This window comes from Pelecanus crispus, chromosome 1, assembly GCF_030463565.1.
Source record: "Pelecanus crispus isolate bPelCri1 chromosome 1, bPelCri1.pri, whole genome shotgun sequence".
In the NCBI taxonomy this organism is placed as follows: Eukaryota; Metazoa; Chordata; class Aves; order Pelecaniformes; family Pelecanidae; genus Pelecanus; species Pelecanus crispus.
This window is the reverse complement of record NC_134643.1, coordinates 209,194,849-209,221,912: the sequence shown is the minus strand read 5'-3', so window position 1 is coordinate 209,221,912 and position 27,064 is coordinate 209,194,849. Positions and strand designations below refer to the sequence as shown.

At 43.5% G+C, this 27,064-nt stretch overlaps 1 protein-coding gene across 1 annotated transcript; it reads left to right on the top strand.

Moving 5' to 3' along the window:
- The first annotated feature begins 437 nt into the window (after window positions 1-437).
- On the top strand, window positions 438-2,153 carry VMO1 (vitelline membrane outer layer 1 homolog). Its single transcript, XM_009489219.1, has 3 exons — window positions 438-608; window positions 1,210-1,313; window positions 1,859-2,153. The coding sequence occupies exons 1-3, from the start codon at window positions 438-440 to the stop codon at window positions 2,151-2,153; spliced, it is 570 nt and encodes a 189-aa protein (XP_009487494.1).
- Window positions 2,154-27,064: the final 24,911 nt, after the last annotated feature.

Genomic DNA, 27,064 nt, shown 5'->3' with positions numbered 1-27,064 from the left:
CAAAGGACCCTGAGATGCCTCCACCTCCATTTTGCCTCAGCCCCTTCAGAGGTTTCTTCCCCTCCCAGTCCACCACTCCTCCTCCCACCTAGCTCTCTCCAAAACCCTCCTTGCAGCATTGCCAGGACCCTCCTCAAAACCACAGCACCCCTTTAGGAAGTGGTCCCAGCTCTGACCCCTTCCTTTCTCTCACATCCACAAGTTTTCACAGCCTTGCAAGCCCCCCAGCCAGCGTGCACTGGTGACACCCCTTCCGTCTGGCAAGGGTGGCCCCACCACCAAGGGACAGGCAGTCAATAGGAGCAGTACATAGCAACAACCAGCACTCCCTGTGGGGTTTGTTGACACTCCCCAAGGACTCCCACCCATTCTCCTGGTTCATAAATCTCCCCATGCCGTCACCTCCACACAGTGAGGTGCGGTGCAGGTCCCCCGCAATGCAGCTGCTCATCCTGGCCATCTTCTGCCTCCTGGGCTCCTGCTGCCTCCACAGCATGGAGGCACGGGAATATGAGTCCGTCCTCACGGTGCCCAACGGAGGCCCCTGGGGCTCCTGGGGTCACCAACAATTTTGCCCCAGTGGCTACGCTAAGGGATTTGAAGTGAAGGTAAGGTTTCATTCCTTCTTTGGGGTGGGAAAAAAACCCTGCTGTGAAATGTTGTTATTTTGTTCTGGTCTCATCAGGGCTCACCACAACACTTTGTCCCATCGCAGCAGTTTGCATTGTATCTGTGTTGCTCGTGCAGGCTTATCAGCAAGAAATCTCTAGCGTAGAGTAGCTCTCTAGGGTCTCTGCCAGTGAGCAATTTCTTAGCAGAGGAGTTGATGGGGCAAGAAAAGACCTGGGGTCAGTACTGCAAGGCCCGTTCCCAAGGGGCTGGGAAAAACTCCCACCTGCCAGCACTCCAGCTCTGGGTGTCACAGCACGTGGCAAGAAGGTGGGCATGACCCAGGACAGCAGCCACCAAGCATTCCTGTATCCAGAGCCTCTGCTCCACAGTTTGGAGAAAAAGCAGAGGTGGGAAAGAGCAAAAAGGACTCCCTGAGAAATGCCATGGAGCTGCCTCACAGCCCTGCTCAGCAGCACTACCTGTGTCTGGCTCTGTCCCCGGAGCCTCCTACCACCCCTCCTCACGAGGGGTCACCTCATCTCTTCTTTTAAATGCGGAAGGGTGCTGACCACTCCCATTTTCATCACCTCTTCTAAGGTGGAGCCCTACCAGGGATTTTGGCTGTTTGGCGATGACACGGCTCTCAATGGCATCCGTTTGCTCTGCACAGACGGCACAGTCATTGAGTCCTCTGTGGGGTGGTGAGTAGTCTTTGCTTTCTCTTCCTCCTTCAGGGCAGCAGCTTCTGGGGAACATGAAGGAAAACCAGTGCAATGGTTTCTCCATAGGCACCCACACCCCCTGTGAAGATGTCTCCCCATCCTACTTGAGAAGGTGGCTGAGGTTCCCCTGACCACAAAGTGTGAAGGTTTTAGGGTAGACATCTGGTCCCAGGGAAGGGGACAGTACTTTGAAAGATGAAGGAGAGTTCAAAAAATGCAGATCTTAAACCTGTACTTTCTCCTTTTCCTCAAATGCTTACTTTGAAGAGGACATAGATATTAAGTAACAGGGACAAAGAAAGCAGCTGAAATTCCCAAGGGGTCCTGCAGCAACAGGGCAGCCCAGAGTTGATGGTGGCCAGGCGTCTAGAGGGTGATGGGGAAGCAGAGTGAAACAGGTGCTCGTAGAAACCCACCATCCCTGGGTAAATCCCCTGTCCCAGGCCTATCAAGATCCCAGGCAAGGTGCAGTGTTGACTGCACACAGCAGAAGCTGAACACGTCTTGCCTGTCTTCTCTGGCAGGTGGGGAAACTGGACCAAGGCCCAGCTCTGCCCCAGCAACAAGCTGGTTTCCTTCTCACTGCGTGTGGAAAAGAGGCAGCACCTGCGCGACGACACGGCAGCCAACAACGTGAGGTTCGCCTGCTCAGACGGGACAAAGCTGGAGGGCTGGGGACTTTCAGGGGGTCACTTCGGCCCATGGAGCAGCAGCTGCATCTCCGGGGCCATCTGTGGGCTCCAGACAAAAGTAGAGGAACCCCAGGGAAAGGGAGACGACACAGCTCTCAATGACATGAGAGTCTTCTGTTGTGAATGAGCCTGACCTGCCACCCCATGCCAGCATCTACAAAGTGGTTCACCATTAAACCTTGAATCTGTCCTTGCACAAGGAGTACTGTGTATTTTTCTGTGTCATGTTCTGTCATGGGTAGCCAGATCCTGTGGTTACAGCACCCAGGGAGTTTCCTCCTACCCCTGTCCAGTGGATGCAAGGGTGCTGCAGCTCCTTGCTCCCAGGTCCAGCCTGCAGTGAGGCTGAGGACGGGTTACCGGGAGGTGCACATGTGCACACGCACACACACACACACACATGGCTAGCCACAGATGAACACAGAGAGAGCAGTGCCTTTACTGGCACCGTGTAGACTCAGACACACACAGCGCTCACACACATGTGAACAGCACAGGCAGCAGGTACTGTTCCTCTCCAGCTGATCAAGACTGATGAAGTCCACTAGTGAAATACGTACCCACACCTGCAAAATGGGTCTCTCTGGTAGCTGGCATTAGCTACTCAGTCTGCCCCAGAGCTGGCCTCAGGCCCCGGTTTCCCCGGGTGCTGGCACCGGCACCCTCCAGCCTCTGAGGTTCGTGTCCCGCCCCAGTTGCCAGCACCCTGCTCTCATGCTGCTGCCCACCAGTCTGGCTTGAAGGTTGCTGGTGGTCTCTCACACAGGGTCAGAACAGAGGGTGTGCCCACACAGAAGGTGGATAGAAAAAAATGTAAGAGTAATATAGTAGAAGTAGTAAATAATTATTTACATCATTACATAAGAATATTAAGTAAAACTGTAGGATAGACTCTGGTGATCAGGTGCAAGGCTTGGTCAGACAAGCATACTGACCAGCCAGCTGTTACCCAGGACCAGCCACTTTTATCCCCTTTTCCCTCACACTGGTTCCCCTTGCGGAACCACCTTTGATCCTTCCCCTAAATATCCTATAATAAGGCTTGCACATTCCCACAACCCCCTTAAAACACCCCATAAGAAGTCATACAATGTACCCTAATGTTTTTCCCCTGCAGCCCCCCCTGAGCCCCACGCCCCTGTAGGTGCTCACCCTTGCTAATCTGCAGGGTCTTCTGGGGAGGGATTGCCCCACTGACTTCTCAGTGGGGTTCACCATGGGGCTGGGGCTGATTACTCTCCTCCAACAATCACAGGGAGCAGGTCTGGGGCCCTGTTGGCACTGCTGAGGTTACTGGTTGTTCCACCTGGTATTGCCACTCTGACCTTCACCAGGTCTTTGTGTTCATTGCAGTTAGGCTTTGTAACAAATTTATAACCTAACAAATTCCTGGGAGTGAGCACAGAGGATCCCCACACCTGTAGGTATGGCAGGAGGCAGGACTGTAAGGGCTGGACAGTGAAGGAGGACAAGAGGGATCACCTACCCTGGCAGAAACTGTGGTTTCAAAGGAGAGGAAGGGGAACTCTTCATCCTCTCTCCATTATAATGTTTAGGATGTGGAGGGATGACTATCACACATTCATTCACCATGCAGCTCCTGGCCCCAGCTCCGTGCCTCTCCTTCCAGCCTGCTCAGCACAGCATCTCAACATCTCCAGGTGCCAGGTGAAAATGAGGCACCTTGAGGATTTTTCCAGGATTGCAGTAATTCACATCATATAGGTATATATGATAGGTATACCATCATATAGGTACCTTTCCTGAACCCACCACCACTTCCTTCAGCATCAAGACTTCCTGCTCAGCTCTTCTCTGGAGTTTGTATTTTGTCCTGCTTTCTGGGGCAATACCTCATATGTGAGGACTCTGACCATGGTAACAAGTATGGACAGGGAGTAGCCACAAACCCACAACTCACAGGGTATTATGCAGGAACAAGCTGGTTGGAGAGTCGTATGATCCACATGTGCAGGAAGAACTTGAGGAGGAAAGGAACAAACATCAAGAACAAGGAGAGTTCCATAGTGAACTGCAAAAGATTTCGACAACAAACTCTTTCCTAAGTACCAAGAGTACAAAGAGGAGGCAGAACTCAGAGAAAGACATAGGAGGGAAGGACAATATCCTTAATGCTGTAAAGTTCATAGCCATTTTCCACACTGAAATGTTTGAAATTTGCTTGCTATGGTATTCTCTCTGATAAGTAATTCTTGCTTAGGAAGATTGTGAATGGTCCTCAGTAACACCTATGAGCCGAGAGTTTCTGTGCACACATTGAATATCTGAACACACAGACAGAGCTAATTCAGTGTTACCTTTGTTTAATCCCTGATGGGAGTCCAGAGGTTTCTGTAGGACTAACCATGCCATCATTTGCCCTTATGCATCCAAACAGACTGCCTGCCACTGGGCATGCAGCCAGGAGAAGCTTCACAACGGGTATATTTACAAGCCTATTTAACCCTTTCCACCAAGTCTTTGAAAACAGGGTTTTGAAACTCCAAGTGGTTATATTTTTATTGCCCATTTGGTTAATTACCACATACTTATTTTATTCCATACCTATACCGGTAAGCCCCACAGAGCCATCTATTATCTCAGAAAAGCACCAGATCTAAAATCAAAAAAGAATCACTGAGTACATGAGCTGGCAGCAAGGTCACACATCTTCATGGGTGGGTATCCAATTTTAAGAGATAAAGGCACTCCTGAGGCAGCGCAATTTTCTGTTATAGGAAACGCTGTTTACAATTAGATATAGTAGGAAAACTTATGTCAGCTTTTCTTCTGGAAAAAAGGTTCCCCTAGGGCACTCTGAAAGGATTCTTGTCATGAATGTCTCAAGAGGTTTTTATATTACCTTTGTATTATTATCTCACTTCCATATTACTCACTCAGTTAAGCGAGTTACTGAACACAGCACTTTACATGGCATTAAATGTGAAAGAGACTTTCTGTCTACACAGATGGTTCCTGCAAAAGCACTAGTCTTAGAAGTCATTTTGAGGTCTTCCTGCTCAGCTCTTAGCCCTCCCCATTATAACAAAAAATGCTTGACTGGGCTGAATCCAGATGCAATGGCAAGTCCTCTTGAATAACAAATATCCCAGTTTCTGGGCTGAGAAGATCTAACAGTGAAATGCTGGAAGAGAAATCCGTGTCCGTTACTCCTTCGTGTTCATTATTTGATTAATGTCAGATTTTGTACTGTGTATGCCACTACTCTACAACAGTAAACCCCAGGGCTTGTCACAGTCCACCACAAAGTGTCAAGGCTTGCATCAAGTGCTCACTTGCTGTCTGTTCACAGCAGCGTGTGGCCCCTCTCATCTCAGGAAAACCTGAATGAAATACCAGATGGAAACCCAAGGCTTTTCAATAACAGTCCTGCTTCTTGTGCAGTTATTTACCTTGATGCACAGCGAGGGCTGGTTGAGGTGTTTCATCTTATGCCCCTCACTTCACGCCTATTTTGCCATTAGGTACCTTTGATGTAAAATAGCCGGCAGCATCTACTCTTCCCCCATTTACTGGGCAGAGCATGCATGGTGCTCAAAATTTTATGTGAAGATATTCACAGCAACACTTCCTCAAAATACGCAGGTTATGTACAATGACAGTTAATGAAGTAATGTCAGTCAGTCACATATATATGGTTTTGAGCATCTGGAGGATGGGGACTAAGTCCAAAATAACACCTAGGGTTCACCTTGTAAACAGTTTGTTGTAGCTGTGGAGGGATGGTGGCCTCCTTCTACCCAAGCAACCAGCTTTCCTCCTCAAAAAGTCCTAGTTACTTGCCCAATACAGACTGATTCAGTCAGAAAAGAGCCAATGGAGTTACACTACAGTAAAGAAGTGCAACAGGGGATATCCTCAAGCTAAAATTTTGCTTAAGGCAACAGGTAGTAAACGCAATTCAATGATGTCATTTACACTCCAGTGAGTGAAGTACAAACCATGAAGCTCTCTGCGTAGCTTAGACATGCACCCAGTAAGAACATTTCCTTGGGTGTACTGGCAAGTTGTTCATAGACAGCCACGACCTACCCCTGCTGTTGTGGCTAACAGGGCATTGAGCCTGCAGCCATAGCCATCACCTCCCAGCAGCGTTACCGCCATGTCCAGCACCATGCTCGTCATGGCTGTCCAGTATCCAGTCCAGAGCAGAGGCGGCACTATGTTCATATCTCTTCAGAGCAAGTCTGCAAAGAGGTAGACCTAGTTTTGTCCTCTGCCCTCTCTCGCCAGGGCTCAGCACTGCTTTTCCACTGCTCCATGCTTTCTTCTACACCAGATTTTTGTGCAGAACTTTCTACTTGATCCTCTTTCTGTGCTAGGTGCAGGATAACACCTCCTTTCTCTCAAACCTCTCTCCTCATTCACAAAATGCAGAACAGGAGCATTTCTGTGACAACTGCTTAGAGCAGCATTCACATTTTATTATTTTCATCTGATAGCCAGTGTACTATCAGAGGAGCTCTGCCTCATTTTAACTGTCTATTCTGGTGATAGACCTAATACATAAAAACCCCAGTAATGGGTAACCCAGCACCCCTGTGGCACTTGACACTGTGCAACCACGAAGCAGAAGAATGGTCCATCCTCTAATCTTTGTTGCAATCTGAGCATGCACATTTGCACGCATCTTCTTCATGTGCTAAGTGAGGTGACAGTGCACTTCTAAGTAGTCATAGGCTTGTCGCCCAGCTGTCACAACACCTGGGACACCCTTCCTGGAGTGAGAGAATAAATATGAGTAATAAAATAAAGCAGGATGGAAAACCCCTTGGAAATTTTCCTGATGTTTCTCCTAGGAGTACTGAAGGAAGACACACAACATTTTGTTCTTCTCCATTTTCTTTCCAAGGTTTGGCTCCCCCAGTGCATTAGCAGCCTTTGGACATTGCTGACACATGATACAAGTGGTATAAGCCACTTCACAGACTTTGAAACAAGTGGATTTAAAACTGCCTATAGCTCATATGAGCTGAAATAATTAATACTAAAGCTGGAAAATAGCTGTCTTCAAAGTCTTGCAAAATGCTTGTGTCAGACAGCATGAACTCATCTCTAGGCACTGGGCATTTCAAACAAACTAACTTCATGACAGCAGTCAGTCTCAAAACTGCCCCAGAAATTTTCTTGTTTCCTCCCTAAAAACAGCAAGTGTTGGATTCCAGTCTAAACTAGAAAATAAACTGCACTGGGAGACATTGCAGCCTGCTCCTCTCTTGTGCTTATCGGCATTCTCATCCTGAGCCCACCACATTCCCTTCAGAAAAAATATAATACATCTCCAGAGCTGCAAAGTTTGAACTTGGCTCCACATTGAGCAAATGTCCCCAAAGTTCAGAGCTCTTCCAAGCTGGTTTATTTCCTCTGAGAACATCTTTAATGAAGTACTTATTTATATTTTCCTTGAAGTACAAATACTGTATCTGATGTTATCTGTTATTTTTTATTTTAATAGGAGATTTGCTTTTGCTTCCACAAGTGTGCCTTTGACCTGTAATAAAATCCTTACTGAAGTAATGGCTAATTCTGACCAAGCAAGTAATTATTCCAGTAAATCCAAGAAAGGGTACAACAGCTACATCCCTCTGACCTTTCTGTGTCCCTTTTCAGAAACGAACATGTACTTTGAGCAATAGAACAAAATTTCTTGTGTTGTGGCTCTGCAGGGTCATAGCAGAGTGCTGCCTACATCCACATAATTAGAAGGGAGGTTAATGAATTGCTAAAGCACATGTTTCCAGTGGATAAAGCAGATAGAAAGCATATTTAAGTGGGCTGAACAGTTTATTAAATGAGATTATAAAGGATACTTTGCCCTTTGTCAAGTGTCATTTCAAGACAAATTCATGTAATTTCTTACCTCAGGAAAGTCTGTTAGTTAAAAAAGGACTGTACTCTCTACTGATGCAACCCAGTACCACCCCTCAGTTTTCTTTTGCCCTGAATATTTTCTCCTTTTTTTTTTTTTTTTAGCATTTTACCTTTCACATCTTCTCTTTGATCTTTCTAACAAAAATAAAGATCAGCCTCAGCCGTGACTTCAGATACATACTTTCTAGCACTCATTGCTGTGTTTGAGATTTCCTTGCTTTGCCCAGCTTCCCCACAGTGTCTGCAGGGACATTTCCATGGAGTGCAGCTGCTTTGCCTATGCAGGTTTCAGAAGCTGATTTAGGAATAATCAGTCTCTTACCTTTCAAATGCTGCTGTCCCCTAGGAAAGAAGAGTGGAGGGACATCACAACACCCATGCCAATTTGCCAATACCTGGAGCAGGTTTCTTTGTACATCCATGAAGGAGCTGATCCCTTGCCAAAGTTTGGAGGTGGCCTGGCTGAAAAGGAGGAAAGGACACATTCCTAGGGAGGCTACCTGCTCCCTGGCCTGCAGAGGGACCAGTGCTGCTCTTTACAGCCACTGGAACTTTCAAAACCATTTTAGTAACACGCTTGAACCAGCACATTTTAGCAAAGGTGGTTAGAGTTTTTCGGTCTAAGCTATGACGTCTATGCACCTGGTTGTGTTGCAGGAGGACAGGGTTTCTTCTTTCTGTTTCAAGGGATAAGGATATCTTTTGAAAGCTTCCTAGTACCAAGTTGCAATGGTGATACTGTTGGGGGAGAGTCTGAACAGAAGGAAAAAACATGATCTCTCATTCTTCTTCTCTCTGGCATGATTTTGAAGTATATTAAAGAATTGATTGTATCAAGAAAACAGCCAGCACCATTTGCTGTTCTCATGGTGCTTCCAAGCCTCAAATTTGTGCAAGTAACATCTGGTTTTACAAGACCAAGACACCAAGAAAGTGCTATGATTTCAATGTCTTGCTAGAATCTGTGTCTTGCTTGCAGTTGTAGTACATGTTCCAAGTCTCATTATGCAGCTACTTTTTTACTGGTTCATAGCAAAGGCCTGTCAAAAAACAGCTACTGTCTAAGCACCCGATTCCCCTTCTTCTCTAAATATTGCTTGTCTGCTCATACAGATTTGTCTACATGCACCTCTGTCATCTGTAATAAGGTAATAGGCCTAAAAATTACACAGTGTCATCTTGCATCTTCCACTTAGGTACGGAAGATGTTTTAAACCTAAATTGATGCCTTTATTACACCTCTTTCTTTCTGCTCCTTGTAGCGTTTTCAAATATCATCTCCCAATAACTGCAACAGGGAGAAAGAATATAAAACCGTTCTGATATTAGTGGTATTTTCTTGGGCTGAAAAATTCCCATGCAAAGTTCAGGTTCAATATCTCCACCTAATATGTCATTTGTATTTGCTGTATTAATTAAACAACCCATAGAAATTCCACACAATGCAGTCTGGTAGGAGCTGTTGTTGAGGCTGGATTGGCTGGAGCCCGGATAATGAAGCAGCCCTACCGACATGACACGTTCTTTAATAGCTTGTGTGCCAAAGTCAAAAAAGCCAATAAAATCATAGCCTGACAGGAAAGAAAAGCAGGACAAACTGCCAACGTCTGTGTTACTAATGCAACCCACTGCCCTAAGCAAGGCAGGCAAGGTACCCTGTGCTGCTCTGGTGGGGCCGGTCAGGGTCCTCTTGCAGCCGCCCAGTGCTGGTGTGCCTCTCCCACACGCTTCCTCCAGCACTTCTGTGCTCATATGCATATGAATATGATATCTCTGGAGGCATTTCCTTTTCCTTATCTCGAGCAACTTCCTAGCAAATTGTGAGGTTTCCAATTCTAATGCACTTAACATCTGTCCCACCTTACCCTGTACTGCCAGGCTGGTTTTTGTGCAAATGGACTTTGACTTGTCAGTTTTACACACATCCTAAAAGATCCAGAATGCACACTGATTTTGCTGTCCAGTAAGCACGAACCACCAAGTCAACTTACTGAGCACATTTCTTACGGATAAACTCGGTTTAAAAAAAAGAACACCTGCTCACTATTCACTTACCTCAAACTGTGCTAAGTCCTGCTCAAACATCTTAGGACCACTCATACGAAGCCTTTCTTGTAATGGGGATTAAGGACCTTTAGTTCACTATTTGTACACCAACAAAATGATGGCAAAAAGATACAGGCACCTGGAATTGCTCCAGGTTATGAAGAACAGTTCTGCAGTTGGGCGGGGAGGGTTTGGCCTGGTACCCAAAAACCAGTTTTTCCTGACCTCTTTCACCTCTTTGTGCCTCTCTTTCTTTGGGTTGTAAGCTGTTCGGGCCAGGCACAATCTTATTATGTATATAAGGTGTCTGGTGTAGGAGGTTACCTAGAGCCTCAAACTACATCAAACAGCTGTGGGATTTCTGCTCTTGCCTCCCTCCCCAAGGCTTTTCATGTGAACTCCAACAGCTCTGACAAGAAGTCATGTAATGTCTCAGGAGATCTTACCTTTGGCTAAGGCATCTGCATCTTTTAAACTCCTGGATAATTTTTCTAACAAACATCCTGAATGTTGAACATTAGGTTGATGCAATTTTCAATGAGTGAGTTGGAAATAACTCAAAAATACAATATTTATAATGGGAGTGAGCCAAAGACCACAAAATGGCCGCAGAGCAGCCATTACAGAGTGATATGCCTGCAGCATTATTTTTCATGCAAAATGAGTAATATATTTTAAGTCAGCCACAACAGCTACAAGAACCCGAGTCATTCCTTTACACAGGAGGAATGAACTACATTCGGGATCAAAATGTGCTGAGGCTTCTTAATGTAAAAACTTAATTGATAGATTAGTGCAAGTCCTTGTTAGGTGATGCTGTCCTGAACAGCACAGAAAAAGCAAGTTGAGAGCTAGTATTGTCTATGGACTTGCTGGGTAACATTTATTACTAGGCTGCAGCCTATGTGTTGGGCAACCCAGAATGGCTTGGTCAAAAAGCTGGTAGAAGAGAGGCATCTCCAGCTCCTCAGACTGAATGTGTGTCAGTTATTCCTTTCTGCAACCTTAAGTGCCTAAAGAAACTCCTCTTAGCACAGTTTCACAAAGAATGATTGTCCAAATAAAGATTTTGAAAAAGAAAATGAGATTCTATTTTCTTTTGGAAAATCACATTGAAAGAAGCTAGAGTATATCCCGTGCCAGGGAGCGGCAGCCTTTGCTGTACCTAACCACACTGTGGTTACCTAATCAGTAATTAAAGGAGAAAAAGTATTTCAGAGACACTATGATCTGTAGGTTCAGATTAATTAGGACAATGCTTTAATAATTCAATGGTAAGATGTGCCACCTTTGGAACCAAAATCATTAAAAGTGGGTGTTTGCAAGCTCAGCAACTACCCCAAACACATGTCCTTCTGGTTGTCTTAAGGCAGCAAGCAGACTTAATGCAATCGCAATTTTCTCTGCAAGGCCTAAAGCCACCTCAGTTAGGCAGACTGATTCCCAGAAGCATACCCTTAAGAGGAGAGAGGACTTTGCAGAAGAATATTTTACCCCCAGATTAGAAGAGATGACTCAGACCTGTTCAAAACTCTTGTCTCTCCTAATCTTCATACCAACCAGTTGAAACTAAGAGGGAAAGCATTCACTCCCAGCCTCTTCTTTCAATTTCTCTTCCATTTTTTCCTTTTCCTTCTTATTTTCAAACACCATTTTTGTACTTTCTCTGAGCAGCCTCAGCAAGCTCACCCAGCATATTTTCAGGGCCATCAGAGCTGCTCCTTCATCCCCCTGATCAACTTACCCAGCGCTCCTAAAGCAGCTTTACCTTTTGTGCCGTGCCTGTCTTTTGGGATTAGCTTCTCTTCAGGGTGGCAGGATCTCCTATCACAGAAGCAATATCACCACCAAAACTATTAATCATGACTCTGCCACAGGTAGGAGCACACATTAGGCTGTAACTAGAGGTAGGCAGAAAAACAAGGTTATTTTATTAGCAAGTTTCAGCTAAAGGCTGGACATCACTCAACTGGATAATTACAACAATTCCTTCTGACTTCCAAATTACAGAGTAAAAGAGCATTCTTTTCAACAGGCTACGTCCAGCAGCACTGTGGGAAGCATGGGGTGATGGAATACATACCTGGAAGTAGCCTTTTGCTTTATGTCATTCTGGCTGTACCATGACATACATCACTTAGCTCTGTCTTAAACCTTGGAGTTTTATTGCTTCTCCTGCTTGGCATGTGCAGCCATTTCCCTTGAATTTTCCACTCATTTTCTCCTCAGCTATAAGTCAGTAGGTGCTGGAGGTGTGGATGCTGGAGGTTTCCATCACTGGAAATGCCAAGGTACACTTTGCCCTCAGCCTAATACCACGCTTGGACCCAAACATGCCATGAAGCAGAGTCATTATAAAAGCGATGGCAGTGAAATCTGTTGTCATAAAATTGAGACCCCCACATAGAATCTGTGTAATTAAGGAATAAACAGAGGCAATGAGTCATTACATTTGGTGCTGTGGGAGTTTTAGGAAAGGATGTTTTCTGTAACTCATGGAAATAACACACGACCTTTGACATGACTACTTTTTTTTTCTTTTATTGTTAGCAGATGTCATTGCAGTCAAGGGAAGCAGGATACCATATGGCCACAGTTTTAAGTGAGTCATTTAATTAAGTCCTTGCCTTTGCTACCATACACTTAGTGCCTTCAAGAATGCCAGTCACCTACAAAGTAGTCTTCAAATCTCTCAGATGCTTGCAGGTTTGGCCAGTAGCGAGGCCGAGAGTCTATCCCAGACACACACATACACAGAGTACATTGACACGGTCTGCCAAGCAGACTGCCACAGACAGCACGGCCTTTGCCAGCACCCCCCCAAACACCAACAGCGCCCACATACAGGCACCGATAGCTCAGTCCTGTCCCTCCTTCTCCAGCTAGTCAGGATTGAAGCCTACTAGTGAGAACACACATGCCTTCGCTCTCCAGGTCCACAAGCATGTCCACATTCACAGATCCCTCAGAGGTCAGCACAGCCCCTGAGCACACCTAATGTCCATGCCTGAGCCTGGCCCCTCTTCCCCCATACGCAGGTCTCCTCCTACCCACTGACTCACCCAGCTTGATACTCACTGGCAAAAAAGATGCACACACTCACACACTCATGCAACAGGCACCCCAATACCCACCAACTCCTCAAATATCAGCACAGGTTCTCAGTCCACCTAACATCCATGCCCAGACCCCAGGACCCTTACCCAGCCACCGGCCCAGACCTTGAGTCTTTCCAGAGGCAGGTCTCCTCCTGCTAGTCCAGTTCAAAATTTGCTGGCAAACACATGCATGTATGCAGATAGGATTAAATTCACTGGGGAATTATTAACACAGCCAGATTTTTCCAGTTGCTGGCATTTAGGCCATTCAGTCTGGAGCCAGGAGCTCTTCTCAGTCCTTTGGACAATGGTTAAAAAGGAGACTTTTCTGCAAATGTAGGCAATCATGAATCTACAACTAAACTCCTGACCTCTACAGTTCTATGTTATTTTAAAAAAAATCTTGTATTTCCTACTGTATTTTTACATAGTATTAAACTGCTGCAATTGGTATACTAAAAACATCTTGTGGAAGTGTTTATTTTTGTTTGGGTTCTTGCAGTACATCCAGAAATGTCAGCCACGAGGAACCCTAGATCCTCCAAAAATACATATCCTACCTGAAATAACGGGTCCACTGTCAGCAAAAACATCCAGAGCTCCATGCCAGCAACTCTTCTACTTGGTTATGCTCAGCATGAGTACGGAGCCTGGAGCTAGCCTGCCCCTGGGATTCCTGCTGGTATCTGATGACCTGGCTGAAAATGCTGTGCTACCCACAACAGCGTGAAGCAAAAGATTTCACCTGTGCACAGGCCTGCACCAGGGAAAGCAACAAATGTCCACCTGGAGTCATTAAATAAAACAGTTAGTAAAAGTCAGCAGGAATTAAAGACAGGAGGACTTAATCAGTCAGATGAAGAGGCTAATGATGTAACCTAGGGAATATGTAGCACTATTTGTGTAAGAAGCACATGAGAACTGGAGCTCAGCAGAACACAACTGACATTAAGATTTGGTCTAACGGGGGCGGGGGGTGGAGGCAGGGGCCACAAAAAGGTATGCTGCTCTTCCTGCGTTCTTTTCATTAAGGGCAGGGAAACAAGGACGGGGTGAGGGTGACTGCTTTTATCCAATCTACATGTTTTGTTCTTTTCTATCATCTCTGGTATGCAACCATCTTCTTTTTACATGAAAGGCAGCAGAACTACACTCCAGTAGCACCACATGGTGCTACACACCGTTCCTCATCCCATCTTGAGCAAAACAGTCTTTTGATGTCCTTCCTCTTGACTGGGGATTTGAACACAAGTTAAAAATCATTTTCTTTGTGCCAAAACTACCTCCTTGCTGTTCTTTACATTTTTGGGGTTGTGCTAAGGCTTTACAAATCATGTGTCCTACACCTAATAACCACATGACATTTAATGGCATCATAGGAATCATCTGGATCCTAGTGCTACATGAGATCAAAGAGATGGATTGAACAGCGGAATGAACCAACATTTTCAGGGTTTCATCATCCTCATAGATTGGTTATGGAAGGATCACATATGAGTTACAGAATCATTAAAATTCCACATATATCATGTCTATTGCTCTCTCTGTAGGCCATTCAAAGAAAAAAATTGTCTTGAGAAATTTTCAAAATCTTTTTTCTTTTTCTTGCCCATGTATATCACCCTTAGATATTTGCTTGCTTTCTTTCCAGTTCCAAGGTATGGGTTAGAAGAGTGTAGGTCCCTGGTTTCTCTTTACCTTGCTTTTTGAAACACGCTTTTCTTCTGCAAGTGCTCTAGGATGATGCCTAATGCCTTTGACTTCTGAAATATAACCACTAGTTTATATGAAAACTTACCCTCAATTTTTAGGCGCTGGCCTCAGCTAAGATCCTGTGCCTTCAGAAAGAGGAGCCCTCGGTTCTCCCTGCAGTCCCCACCTCTCATTAGAGCATTAAACTCTTAACAAGCATTAAATTCACATTCAATATATGAAACATACTGAATTTTCCCATCTTTAATAAGACACAGTTTGGCTAATATCTTTGAAAAGGAAATTCAATATGATTCTGATGGCTGCTGCAAGACTCACAGTAGGAAAGTTATATTGTATAGGGTATAACTCTTATATAGGAGAAAAAAATCATGGCGATAGTTTTCTGCATAGAAATATAAGCTACAATCAAGCCTTCCTGGATCTGAGTTTCTACAATGCTGTTTCACATATCTACATGAGGCAGGTGTCAGAGCTCCCATTACAGTCCTTGGGGAACCAGTCAGGACATTGCTTGGAGTGGACACATTTTTGACTCATCCCCAAAACACCACCCACACTCAGTGGGCTGAATCTCACTCTTGACTCCAATAACTGTACTGAATGTAACAGGAGTTTAGACACCTTCCCTAAACTAGTGCTAAATCACCCCCCTAAATTTAAGGTGAGATATATTCTACTACTTGCATCTCATCACTGTGTAGTGAAAAGCCTACACTTTTCACTACATTTCTTAGTGAAACTGCAGAATTCATTTCCAAGCAAATTCTGAAGGTTATAGAAGAAACAAAGGCTGAGGGCTACTTGCCAGCAAGGGTAACACTGTCTTGGGTGGCTTCTTAGAGGAGGAAAGGTAGACTGCTCAATGTAAAATCTGGACTCAAGAGACATATAAGAGGTCTTGGTTGAAATGCATCTACAGTCCATAACTGCATATCGGGTTCTCTTCCAGAGGATGCTGATGGGCAACTGAAAGAAGTTTCTTTCCACATATGGACAGCGCACGTACAAAGTTTCAAGCAGTTCTGTGATTTAGTTGGGAACAAACTAGTACTGAGGTATGCAGACCTTCACTATCTGTCATTGATGCCTGCCTTGGGAAGAATATGTAAATTGTTTCAGTACTGAAGCAATTTATCCTCTCAGAGGGCTTGTCCCAATGGAAGGAAGAAAGATGTTTGAAGATGCAGACAGAACCACAGCTCTTTTTTTTTTTTTTTTTTTAAATTCCCAAGGGCCATTTTTCTATGATACTACAAAGCTTGTCAAAGGTGACAAGAATGTACTGTAGGAATCCTGTCTGCTTATGGTAGCTATTAAACATAAACTATCACAGATGAGATTTTTTATTTTTTTTTTCCCAGCAGTGTGGAAGGGAAAAGAAAAGTTTCATAAAAAATGCAGTTATTTGAATATATCCTTTTGGAAACAGATGTGGGTTACTTGATTATAGGGAGAAGGCACACAGATGACTTTCAGGACCTGAACATTTTGCTTCTTGCGGCAATGTGTTTTATCTGCTTCAGGGAATTTAAGAGTAAAAAAGGAGCCTCATGGCCACAAGAGGGTGCAAAATTACCCAGCACAAAGAGCAGGTTTTATGCACTTCAAAACCTTTCTGCTGCACAAATCACCAAGGGGATAGTGAAAATTATACTCTTTTTCTTGGGCAGTAAATCTCCATCTGAAAGAACTTTTCCACAGATGAATTTTATTTGAACTGCATGATGACAGAAAACTCAAAGTAGAAATACTGCAAGTTTTGCTCAGAGGGAAAGGTAACATTGAGGGAACATAAAAAAAAAAAAAACTATTCTCTTTGAAAGTTTGCTTAATTTCTTTTTTTTTTTTTTTTTTAAGAAGGCTCTTTGACAAAAGGAACAAAGCTATGGGCCATAGGTCTAGACAATTTTACACAAACTGTAACATTATACTATACTTGAAAGTCTCTGTAACTACTTATTAGTCTGTGGTAATAGTATTTTTACATCTCCCCCAGATACTCCAAACCATCCAGATAGTTTCTTGCTGATTTTTCAGAGACTGGCATGCATGATGCATGGAAGTTATCAAACATTTTGTTCTACCTCTTCTTTCCTTAGTACTGACTTGACTATTATCTCCTTAATTGTGTTTAGCGGTCAAAATTAATCGTTTTTTACAAAGTTACAAGCCAAAATGACTTCATCTATCTTTTGCACCATCAGTTATTTGTTGTTCTTCCTAACTCAGCAATGATGCCATGCTTTCATTGCCTTACTCTTAGTGTAGGTGTAGAAACTTCGGTCCTTGGCTTTTATGACCCTACAAGTCACTAGATCCATTTAGCATCTTAGCCTTCCTGATTTTATCCCTACACATTCCTATTATGTCCTTACATAGATCTCTAATAATTTTCCCTTCCATAAATTAGAAGTGGATTGTCATCCCTCCTGTTAAATGTTGCCTGTGCTGACCATCTCTGAGCAGGAGGAACTATACCATGTTAAGTGGCAACTCCCACAAGCCCTAATCTTTCTGTGGGTCATTCCTCATTAGCAAAATGGGAGATAAAATTACGAGTTTTCCTCTGCTCTGAGGTTTTTTTGGCTAGAGCTTGAACTCTTTATGATATGGCTGACCTATTTGCATGACTGGGCAATAGCCTGCACAACAGCCGATTTGATCTGCAGTGTGCTGATAGCAATACAATATTCATAAATCCTAAATCATAACTTATTTGTTGTATTTGAAAAACAGTTTCAAAATGGCAATGCTAATACTACTCCTTTCCCATTATAATGAGTAGAAAAACATACCGAACAAAGACCTATGACAGTACTTTTCCATTAACAGTTCTCAGTCTTCACTACAGGCTGCAGATACCCAACTTGCCTAAGCAACCAAATATTCCAAAGTTCAAACACTATGAATATTTGCTAACTTCCAACTCCAAGACCAGCTTGTTCAAATCTAAAAGATTCTTTCTCATCTCCAAACTCTGTCTACACTTTTTTGTATTCCCCATTTCAAATAATAATCCATCAGGAACACATCCTTCATAAGGATCAACCCCCTCTTTATGACTACTTGTTGCATTGGCCACTCCTGACTGCTAGAGAAAGATACAGTCAACTTCTGGCCAATACAAGCAATATGCTGGGAGTAGGTCTTCAAATAGAGGGAGACCAGGGATCTGCATCTGAGCATGGCAGTAAAAAGGAGTTTGCCCAGAAGCGTGACTTCTCATTACCTTTACCACAAAAGAGATCTCTCCAGCTTTAAAGGGCTGGAGAGAGAATGAATCCCAACAGTCACTATCAGTGGGGACTATGAATCAGTGGGAGAGTCAGACCTTGATATCTCCAAACAAAATAAAACTCTGAATTAATTAATTTATTTAATCAAAGAATTGAAAGGAATCAAAATTTTCTGCCAGGCATACTGTCAAACTGACGAAGTGACTCAGCAAGCAAAATAATTGGTCTGTAATGTGATTATATTTGGGGATTCAGGTTGGGGTTTAGATATGCTGTTAAAGACTAAACTGAAGTAATAGATTTAACACAAAGTTGTCAGGCCTGCAGTTTTAAAAGGTCCTGCTGTCTGTCATTGAACAAGCGGGAACTCAGTGCAAAAAATAATTGGCTGCTGTGTCTCCACACTAGGGCTTCATTAGTAAGTATCCTTAATAAGCTGATCCAGATGTGGAACACACTCCCTGAGAAGGTGAGGGTGATCACATTTAGATTATTCCCCAAGACCTGTCCTCTTGCATAACGCTCTTCCTTTCAAGCAGGGAGCCACCAATAACCACACACCCCAACTCAAATAAACAGACTGTCCCCAAGATGTCCAATACAGCCAATGCCAGCCAGCTCCAAGACGGACCCACTGCTGGCCAAGGCCAAGACCATCAGCGATGCTGGAAGTGCCTCTGGGGTAGCGTATTTAAGAAGGGAAAAAAAAAAACAAAACCCACAAGCCAGCAACAGGACACAAACTGCAGCTGGAGTGAGGAGTGAGAATATGTGAGAGGAACAACTCTGCAGACACCAAGGTCAGTGAAAAAGGATGGGAGGAGGTGCTCCAGGCACCGGAGCAGAGATTCCCCTGCAGCCCCTGGTGCAGACCATGGTGAGGCAGGCTGTCCACCCGCAGCCCATGGAGGTCCACGGTGGAGCAGATATCCACCTGCAGCCCGGGGAGGACCCCACGCTGGAGCAGGGGGATGTGCCCAAAGGAGGCTGTGACCCCATGGGAAGCACACACTGGAGCAGGCTCCTGGCAGGACCTGTGGACCCATAGAGAGAGCAGCCCACGCTGGAGCAGGTTTGCTGGCAGGGCTTGTGACCCCTTGGGGGACCCACACTGGAGCAGTCTGCTCCTGAAGGCCTGCACCCCATGGAAGGGACCCACACTGGAGCAGTTCGTGAAGAACTACAGCCCATGGGAAGGACCCACATTGGAGCAGTTCATGGAGGACTGTCTCCCGTGGGAGGGACCCCACGCTGGAGCAGGGGAAGAGTGTGAGGAGTCCGCCCCTGAGGAGGAAGGAGAGGCAGAGACAACGTGTGGTGAACTGACTGCAACCCCCATTCCCTGTCCCCCTGCATGGCTCGGGGGGAGGAGGTAGAGAAAATCTGGAGTGAAGCTGAGTCCGGGAAGAAGGGAGGGGTGGGGAGAAGGTGTTTTAAGATTTGGTTTTATTTATCATTACCCTACACATGCTATCAGTCCTCTCTCCTACTGAAGTTTTGACTGGCAATAAATTAAACTGATTTTCCTGTGCTGAGTCTGTTTTGCGCATGATGGTAATTGCTGAGTGATCTCCCTGTCCTTATCTTGACCCACAAGCTTTTTCATTTTATTTTCTCATAGAATCATAGAATGCTTTGGGTTGGAAGGGACCTTGAGAGATCATCTAGCCCAACCCCCCTGCAGTGAGCTCTCCCCTGTCCAGTTGAGAAGGGGAGCGATAGAGCAGCTTTGGTGGGCACTTGGCATCCAGCCAGGGTCAAACCGCCACAGTCCTTTTGGAGTATGCTACTCCAGCTCAGGCACTGCCATCACTGGCTAGAGAAGACACAACACACACGTTCATATATGCTAGTATAGAATATACTAAGAAAATGAAGGAAGCTGCAACTATTGTCAGTGTTACCTGTCTGGGTTACAACAGGCCATGTGTTTGCCACTTGGATGTCTTTTGCTCATCTTTCAGCATCTTGCTTCCAGTCCCTCAGAGCTTTTTCGGGGCGGGGGGGGGGAGGGAGGATATCTCTTTTTCAGAGAGTCTCTAGTCTCCTTGAGTGCAAACATTTCCCATACTCATGTCATTCTGTTCCCGCCCTTTGCACTTCTCCCTGCAGAGTCCTTGCAGACTAAGGCTGCAGGTACCAGTGGGAAGGCAATGTTGCCACCGATGTCTGGTCTCTAACACAAAGAAAGCCAGCATTCTGCCACCAGATGGCCAAACACCTCACAAACTAGCTCCTTCCTTCTAGTTTAGAAGAAACCCTTATCATCAACTTATATTTTCACATCTCTGATACCTTAAAATTAAGTATTAATGTTTAAATCACAGCAGGTCACAGAAACCAAATATGATAAACAGGCTCAAAGACGGGTGGGAGAAGCGAGCATCCTCACTGCACAGCAAACTCGCTTCCTACGAATGCTGCACAACTCTCCTGTGAATCAAGAGCAAGAAAATAGTGAATTGGAGTCCTCACAACCCACTTGCATGTCCTCTCTTCCCATCATTAAAAGACAATCCAGGCTTTCTAGCACTCCTGTTTTGTTAGGCAGGGACTCATTAACCTTTTCAAAGTGAATTATTTAATATGCCAGAATCATATTACTGTTCTCATCTACCTGTATTCCTGTTTGATTTGTATAAAAATGTACCAAGGAAGACAACCGCACCATTTAACTGCAAGACTGAACTCGTTTTGCATTAATGGAGAGGAAGACAACAAAATTATCACAGACAGCAGTTCCCACCAAGATTTGATTTGGACGCTTTGCACAGCAGCTAAAAATAAAAGACTGTGCAATCATAAATCATTTAAAACTGTTCATGGACAAGAAGCACTTCAAGGAGGATGTGATCAACTGAAGTGAATGGGATCTCGGGGGTGTGCACCAGGAGCTGGGATCTGAGAGGACCTTCTGGGTACTCTCAGCAACCCAAGGCCAAAGAGCTGGTTTGGGGCAGAGGATGCACTCAGGCACGGGGCCAAACTCCCCTGGTCCAAAGGGACAGCAGTTTCACAGCTGTCAGAGGGAACTATGTTGGTCAAAGCCTTCAGACATATGGAGTTAATGTTTGTAAAGAGCTGTGAACATCAAAGTCCTGAGGATTAAGATTTCCTTGGAGGGCTTCACTCTTTTTTTCAGTTTTAAACAAAGTTTTTAAAAGTTTTTATATTTGGTAGCAAATACAAAATGCTATTTATCCACACAGTCTTCCAGACAGCTATGTACAGAGACAAGAACTACTCACACAGATGAGGTGAATTCCATATAATCTGCTTCTGTTCTGATACCAGCCAAACTATTTTTGGTCTAAAGAGAAAATAACCCAAAAGCTTCCCACAAAAGACTATACATCAGGAAAGTGGAGAGCTGGTTCACAGAAATCTCTCAAGAGGCACATGCTCTTTGTAAAAAGAGATAATAGTGAAATTATCTGTCCACTCTCTGGCTTTAAAAGCATATTAAGTTGTTTAGGGCTTTTAAAATCCCGAATCTATGTTGTAATTACAGATAATATTTTCCCGAGACTTCTCAGGAACAGCCAGGAGTATATACTTTTACATTCAACCAACCTATCTGGAAATCACTGCAAGTACTCATGGCACATAATTTCAACCAAGTCTCTCAAAACTTCTGCTGGGTGCTGGTGTCTGTCACTATCTGCCAATAGCATAGGGCAAAGAAAGTAGGTAATTCGCCCCAAGACCAGTATGGGCCAAACTAGGACCCAACCTCAAGCTTTCCAGGTCTGCTTTACATGGGCAGTTGCTTTTCACTCACTCTAAATGCAGTTAGCTAAAAATACTAAATATGGGAATACCACATTAATTTTCAACACATAATGACGAGAGAGAACTGCTGAGAACATCAGCCATGAAGTTTAATTCAATAATTTGTTTCAATAAAGCTGAGCCATTTCACTGAAATACAGTGATTTTGACCGAGATTTCTTTGCTGACAGACTAAGGTTCAGTGCTCTGATCACTTCTGATTAGAGAGAAGAAAACCCAAGCAAAAGAAACCTCCAATTTCTGGCTGTAAAAATCACTATTCGACATAGAGATACCTTGCAACGTTTGAAAGATTCCTTGCATCCATGTGGAACAAAGACAAATGCTATACAGGGATAGCCACACTGATAGCTGCACCACCATCAAGTGCTTCTCTTGGCTAAGAGAGTCAGACATTTGCCAAATTCAGACAGCTTTTACATAACTAACCAAGTCACTAGAGCCTAGTGAATGATTCAATTAACCCATCAAGTCACATACAGTAGCGTAAAAGGAATCACTCTCTAAGGCTCCATTAACTTTCTTGATTAGGCCAACACTACTATTTTGTGAACTTAGACTCACTGGTGGACACATAGAAGTGTTTTAACATTGTACTGAATCCCACCTGCAGTGTATAAAAGAGATATCTTCCCTTTTCAAGAACATTCATGAACAACAACAGATGGAAACAGAAGCAGTGTTGCTTTGCAGCAAAGGGGCACTCGCTTAAGTCTGAGAGAATCTAGCGCATCCTAAAGTTCCTGAAATGTAGTGACAGTCTTTAAAGGGAGAAAAACAGCTCAGGAATTAGAGATTTGCCACCTTACCTTCTGATCCTATGCGATTACCAGATAGTCAAATTATGTACAAGTCTGAGTAGAACCTGACATTCATTCTTCTCTTGTCTTATCCAAGCTGCTCTTTCATTAGGTAGATCATCTTGGCAATACTTGCTAAGACTTAGCCAGGACTTGCTGGTTCAGCAAAAAATATATATCTGTATCAGGTTTGGCTGGGATGGAGTTCATTTTCTTCATAGCAGCTCATATAGTGTTGTGTTTTAGATCTGAGACCAAAACAGTGCTGCTGCTAACACACCAATATTTCAGCTATTGCTGAGCCGTGTTTGTGCAGCATCAAGGCCTTCTCTGTTTCTCCCTCTGTCCCCCCAGTGAATAGACTGGGGGTACGCAAGAGGTTGGGAGGGACACAGCCAGGCAGATGACTCGAATGCAAATGGTATTACAGGAATGTCTGATTTGCAGCCCATTTTTTCCCCATGGAAACACAGAATGTAATCCTGGAGTTCATTTCCACCTTACCTTTCCCAGATGGTATTGGTTTCTGACTCTTCAAAGCCACCCTTCCTATTGCTTTTGCTACTTGTGACGCCCACAGCACCCACATCCATAGCAAGAATAATAGTATCAGAAGTTGCAGCAAGTCCATCAGCAATAGTAAAAGTGATAGCAGGGAAACAGTTTAGCCAGTGTACACAAATACTGCAGGGCACGTATGGATGTGGCATCAATTTCTAGTTGCCACAATACAGTATTGCTGCTTAATTTTGTTGGTGCCTCAAGAGGCTATAAGAAAAAAATAAAAAAGCATTTAAAAGCAGAAGTAGAATTCAAAATGATCTCAGCAAAATGGAAAAAATGGTCTATGAAAAGGAAACAAAGTCAACAAAGGTAAGAGCAAGAATCTAGACGTGGGCAAAAACTAACCAGCCATAATAGCAAACTATGGACTTGGGAGCAGGAGAGGATCTGAAGAACGCAGGGAGTCATGGGTTTCACTATGTCATACTCTTGTGAAAAAGGCAAACACTGCATTGGGGGTGGGGGCGGGGAATGAATAGGAGGATATTCCAACAACAATAGCAGTACCCTTGCATATCAGACACACCGATAACACCTCACTGAGATATCACATCCACTCTCAACACTTCCATCACATCACACCTTTCTGAACCACAGAGACTCCAGAGCACAGAAGAATTACAAGAAGAATAGAAATACAACATGCAAGAAAACATTGAAAGAATAAGCACAGTTTAACCTGAAGACTAGAATTTGGAAAGACAACTTAATTGCAGTCTTCAAATGTGTAAAAGGAAGTTCCAAAGAATGAAATAATGTTTCACACATTCATAACAGACAAGACAATAAATACTGGACTTCAATCATGGACAATTCAGATTAAAGAGTAGGAAGACAAACGCTGAATGATTAAAAGAGTGAATACTGGAACAGGTTGTCCAGGAAGGCTGTGGATTTTCCCTCTTCAGAGATCTCCATAGAGAAAACAGATCTAAGAATCCCACAAATGTAACTGATCTCGTCTTGGGATCAACTAGATAAAATTATCTCCTGTCCTCCTCCTGTGATTCTATGGATGCCACAAACCACTTATGAAAGTCCTAAGGTTTACTTCATACATTTCATAAATCCAGTGTTAGCAGATTAGATTAAGTACATGAACAAGTCAAGTTGTAATTCTTTTCATGTCCTTAAAACTACCTCCTCCTCCTCATAATAAGGAACATATTCTGACATTGTTAATGGTGTAAAGCCTAGTGTAACTCTAGTGAAATCGTATAAAGTTTCAGCGGTTGTTCTCTCAATTTAATTAATACATATCCTAATATACACAGTCACATGGAGAACCAGAGTGCTGGTACTACTCTAGCGAACAGTAGGCATGCCAGCTTTTGTACATTTTTTACTACGTAACAGTAGCAAACCCTCACTGTCAACCGTGGGAGAGGATGATTCAGGAAAAGAGCCAGTATTTTAGTATAGCCTGGTCAATCTTAGTGGCTGACTGGCTGAACCGGCAAGTCCTGGCTAAGTCTTAGCAAGTATTGCCAAGACGATCTACCTAATGAAAGAGCAGCTTGGATAAGACAATGAAAACCTAATTCCTGCAATAGCAGCCAGGAAAGAAGAGAAAGGGACTGAAAGACCACAAGGTCACCATTTCTGACTGAATTTGCCCATGCTAACTCTAAACTAGGAGCCTACATATTCATTCCAGTTGGAGATGCGATCATCCACAAAGCCACTATTACCATCAGTTGTCTTCTTCCAACTCACAGGCAAGTTCTTCAACCTACTGAACTGGGGTCACACATTCAAAGAGTTGCTCAGCACTAAAAGAGAGAACATTGGAAGAGCTGGAAGAGCTATAAGGGTTTCCAGCAACTACAAAGCTGGCTATAAAAAGCATCTAAAGACATGAGACATCAGTTGTCATCCCCAGATGAAACCTTGTAAACCTGTGACAACAGCAATGGGGAAGCTGTACAGAGATAACCGTCTACTTATGCTCCATTAAATACGTCAGCTCTGTTAGCTGTTCATATCTTCTTACAAATGCTGCTCCAAGCCATCTTCACATAAAATACCAGATTTAAATAAGATCTTAAAATCACAGAGGACAGAGCTGGGAGAGACTTTGAAAAGTCATCTCGTCCTGTCTCAAGACCAGACCAAATGTATCTATCTATCATTCCAGATCGACATGTGTCCAGTGGTTGTGCATCAATGACCAGAAATCACAAACGAGAAAATCTTGAATAAAAATATTGCCCTCAAAGACACTGACCCATGAAGAACGCCTTCAACTTTACTCTAAAAGGTTAATTACGCTTGGGTTTTTTGCTACATTCTTGGGTTTACTGCATGTATGCTCTAATATACTTGCTTTACAAAAGCCAAAAATTGAAAAAGAATGAATTGATGGATTTTCAATTCTAAGAAAGAACTTAAAGCAGGTTCATCAGAGCCATTTCAGGCCACCAGCTGCCCTCAGTATGTACAAAGGCACACACAGCTTGGGCATGGTGGAATGAATTTTTTACATCTACCCACACATGAAGAGCTCAGACTGTGCTTTCTCTAATGCAACCAACATACTCATTTCATGTTGGATGATGTGCCTCTGGGCTCTCTGTGTACAGTGCTTAGGCAGGACACCAGTGAGGGTAAAGATGCTTGTCGTTAAAGATACCCTGCAGTTACACAGTCCTTTTAAAACACAGTTCAAGTACTTCACAGAAGCTTTATCATAAGTCTCATAATAAACAGAGACAGCTGGGCAGTTGTCCAAGATTGATCACTGAGCAGGATAACAATGTTTAAAACTACAAATTCATGAACTTCTACAATGATAGGTAATTCTTTTCCAAGGATTTCCATGGGACAATCCTGGCATTGTATTATAGTTTTAAAATCTGAGACCCAAGGAAAGCTTAAATGTTCTTTTAGGACCAGCTTCCAGTGGTTCTTAACTTGGGGGTAAAATGTACACTAGCTTCCCTGTGAAGGGTGTAGCAGCATGACTTCCTTGCGTGTTACCCTTTCTTCTCACTTTTAATGACATAAACAAATGCAACATCTAGAAAAGTAATGTTACCACACGGCTACATCAATATGCACATGAGAATTATGATGTTAGCAAGCCTGGGTTTCTGAAGTCTGTTCCTTCATGCTGGATTACGCTGCTTTGATTTGTAAGGGCTAAAAATGGCACTTTTAACTAGGATATTAAGGGTCTTGTTTCCAAAACAGCTATGCTTAAAGTAAGAGTATAGCAGCCTGTCTCTCCACATATTTTCATCCAGCAGTCGAGCTGGAATTAGAAAGAGAAAACATGCTTTAATGATAAAAATACAGATGCATAAGACAGGAAGTGCTGAAGAAATTTCAACCAAAAACAGAACCCTTAAGGGACCCATCAAAATGCTGCTTCTTTCATAGATTGCAAGAGATTTGTGATCTCTTGCCATGAGAGTTGTTATTTATTTTAACATGTTATTTTCCAGTCAGAACTTGTATGAAATTTAAACAAGGTGGTTGAACTCAATATGTAAAATCCCACTAAATCACATCTGATTAGGACTTTGGGAATAACTCATTCTTTGGATTCATGAATAAATTGGGGGGAAAAAAAAAAAAAATCAGCCCAAGATTGAATGTTGCTATATTGATTTTCTAGCAAACAACAAAAATCCACATTGTTCTCTTTCAGGTATTTTAACAAGTACAAAGCAACTATCCAGCACTGTTACACCAAAACTGCACTAAATGCAGCATCACACTGTCTTACTCCAAAGGAAAACACAAAAGGAGAAGGAAAAAGCAAGTGGAATATGGACATATATGAGAACTACCCATCTGGAAGAACACCTGTAACTAGCAGAAAGCCTTGCTTTCCATTTTAGCTGAGTTTACCTCAGCTTACGTAACCTCATTTTACATTACCTCAGTTTG

Excerpts from the sequence above, each read along its gene's own strand:
- VMO1 (XM_009489219.1), top strand. The coding sequence starts at position 438 with ATGCAGCTGCTCATCCTGGCCATCTTCTGCCTCCTGGGCTCCTGCTGC. Across the intron at positions 609-1,209 it reads CTAAGGGATTTGAAGTGAAG|GTGGAGCCCTACCAGGGATT; the intron begins GTAAGGTTTCAT and ends ACCTCTTCTAAG. Across the intron at positions 1,314-1,858 it reads ATTGAGTCCTCTGTGGGGTG|GTGGGGAAACTGGACCAAGG; the intron begins GTGAGTAGTCTT and ends CTTCTCTGGCAG.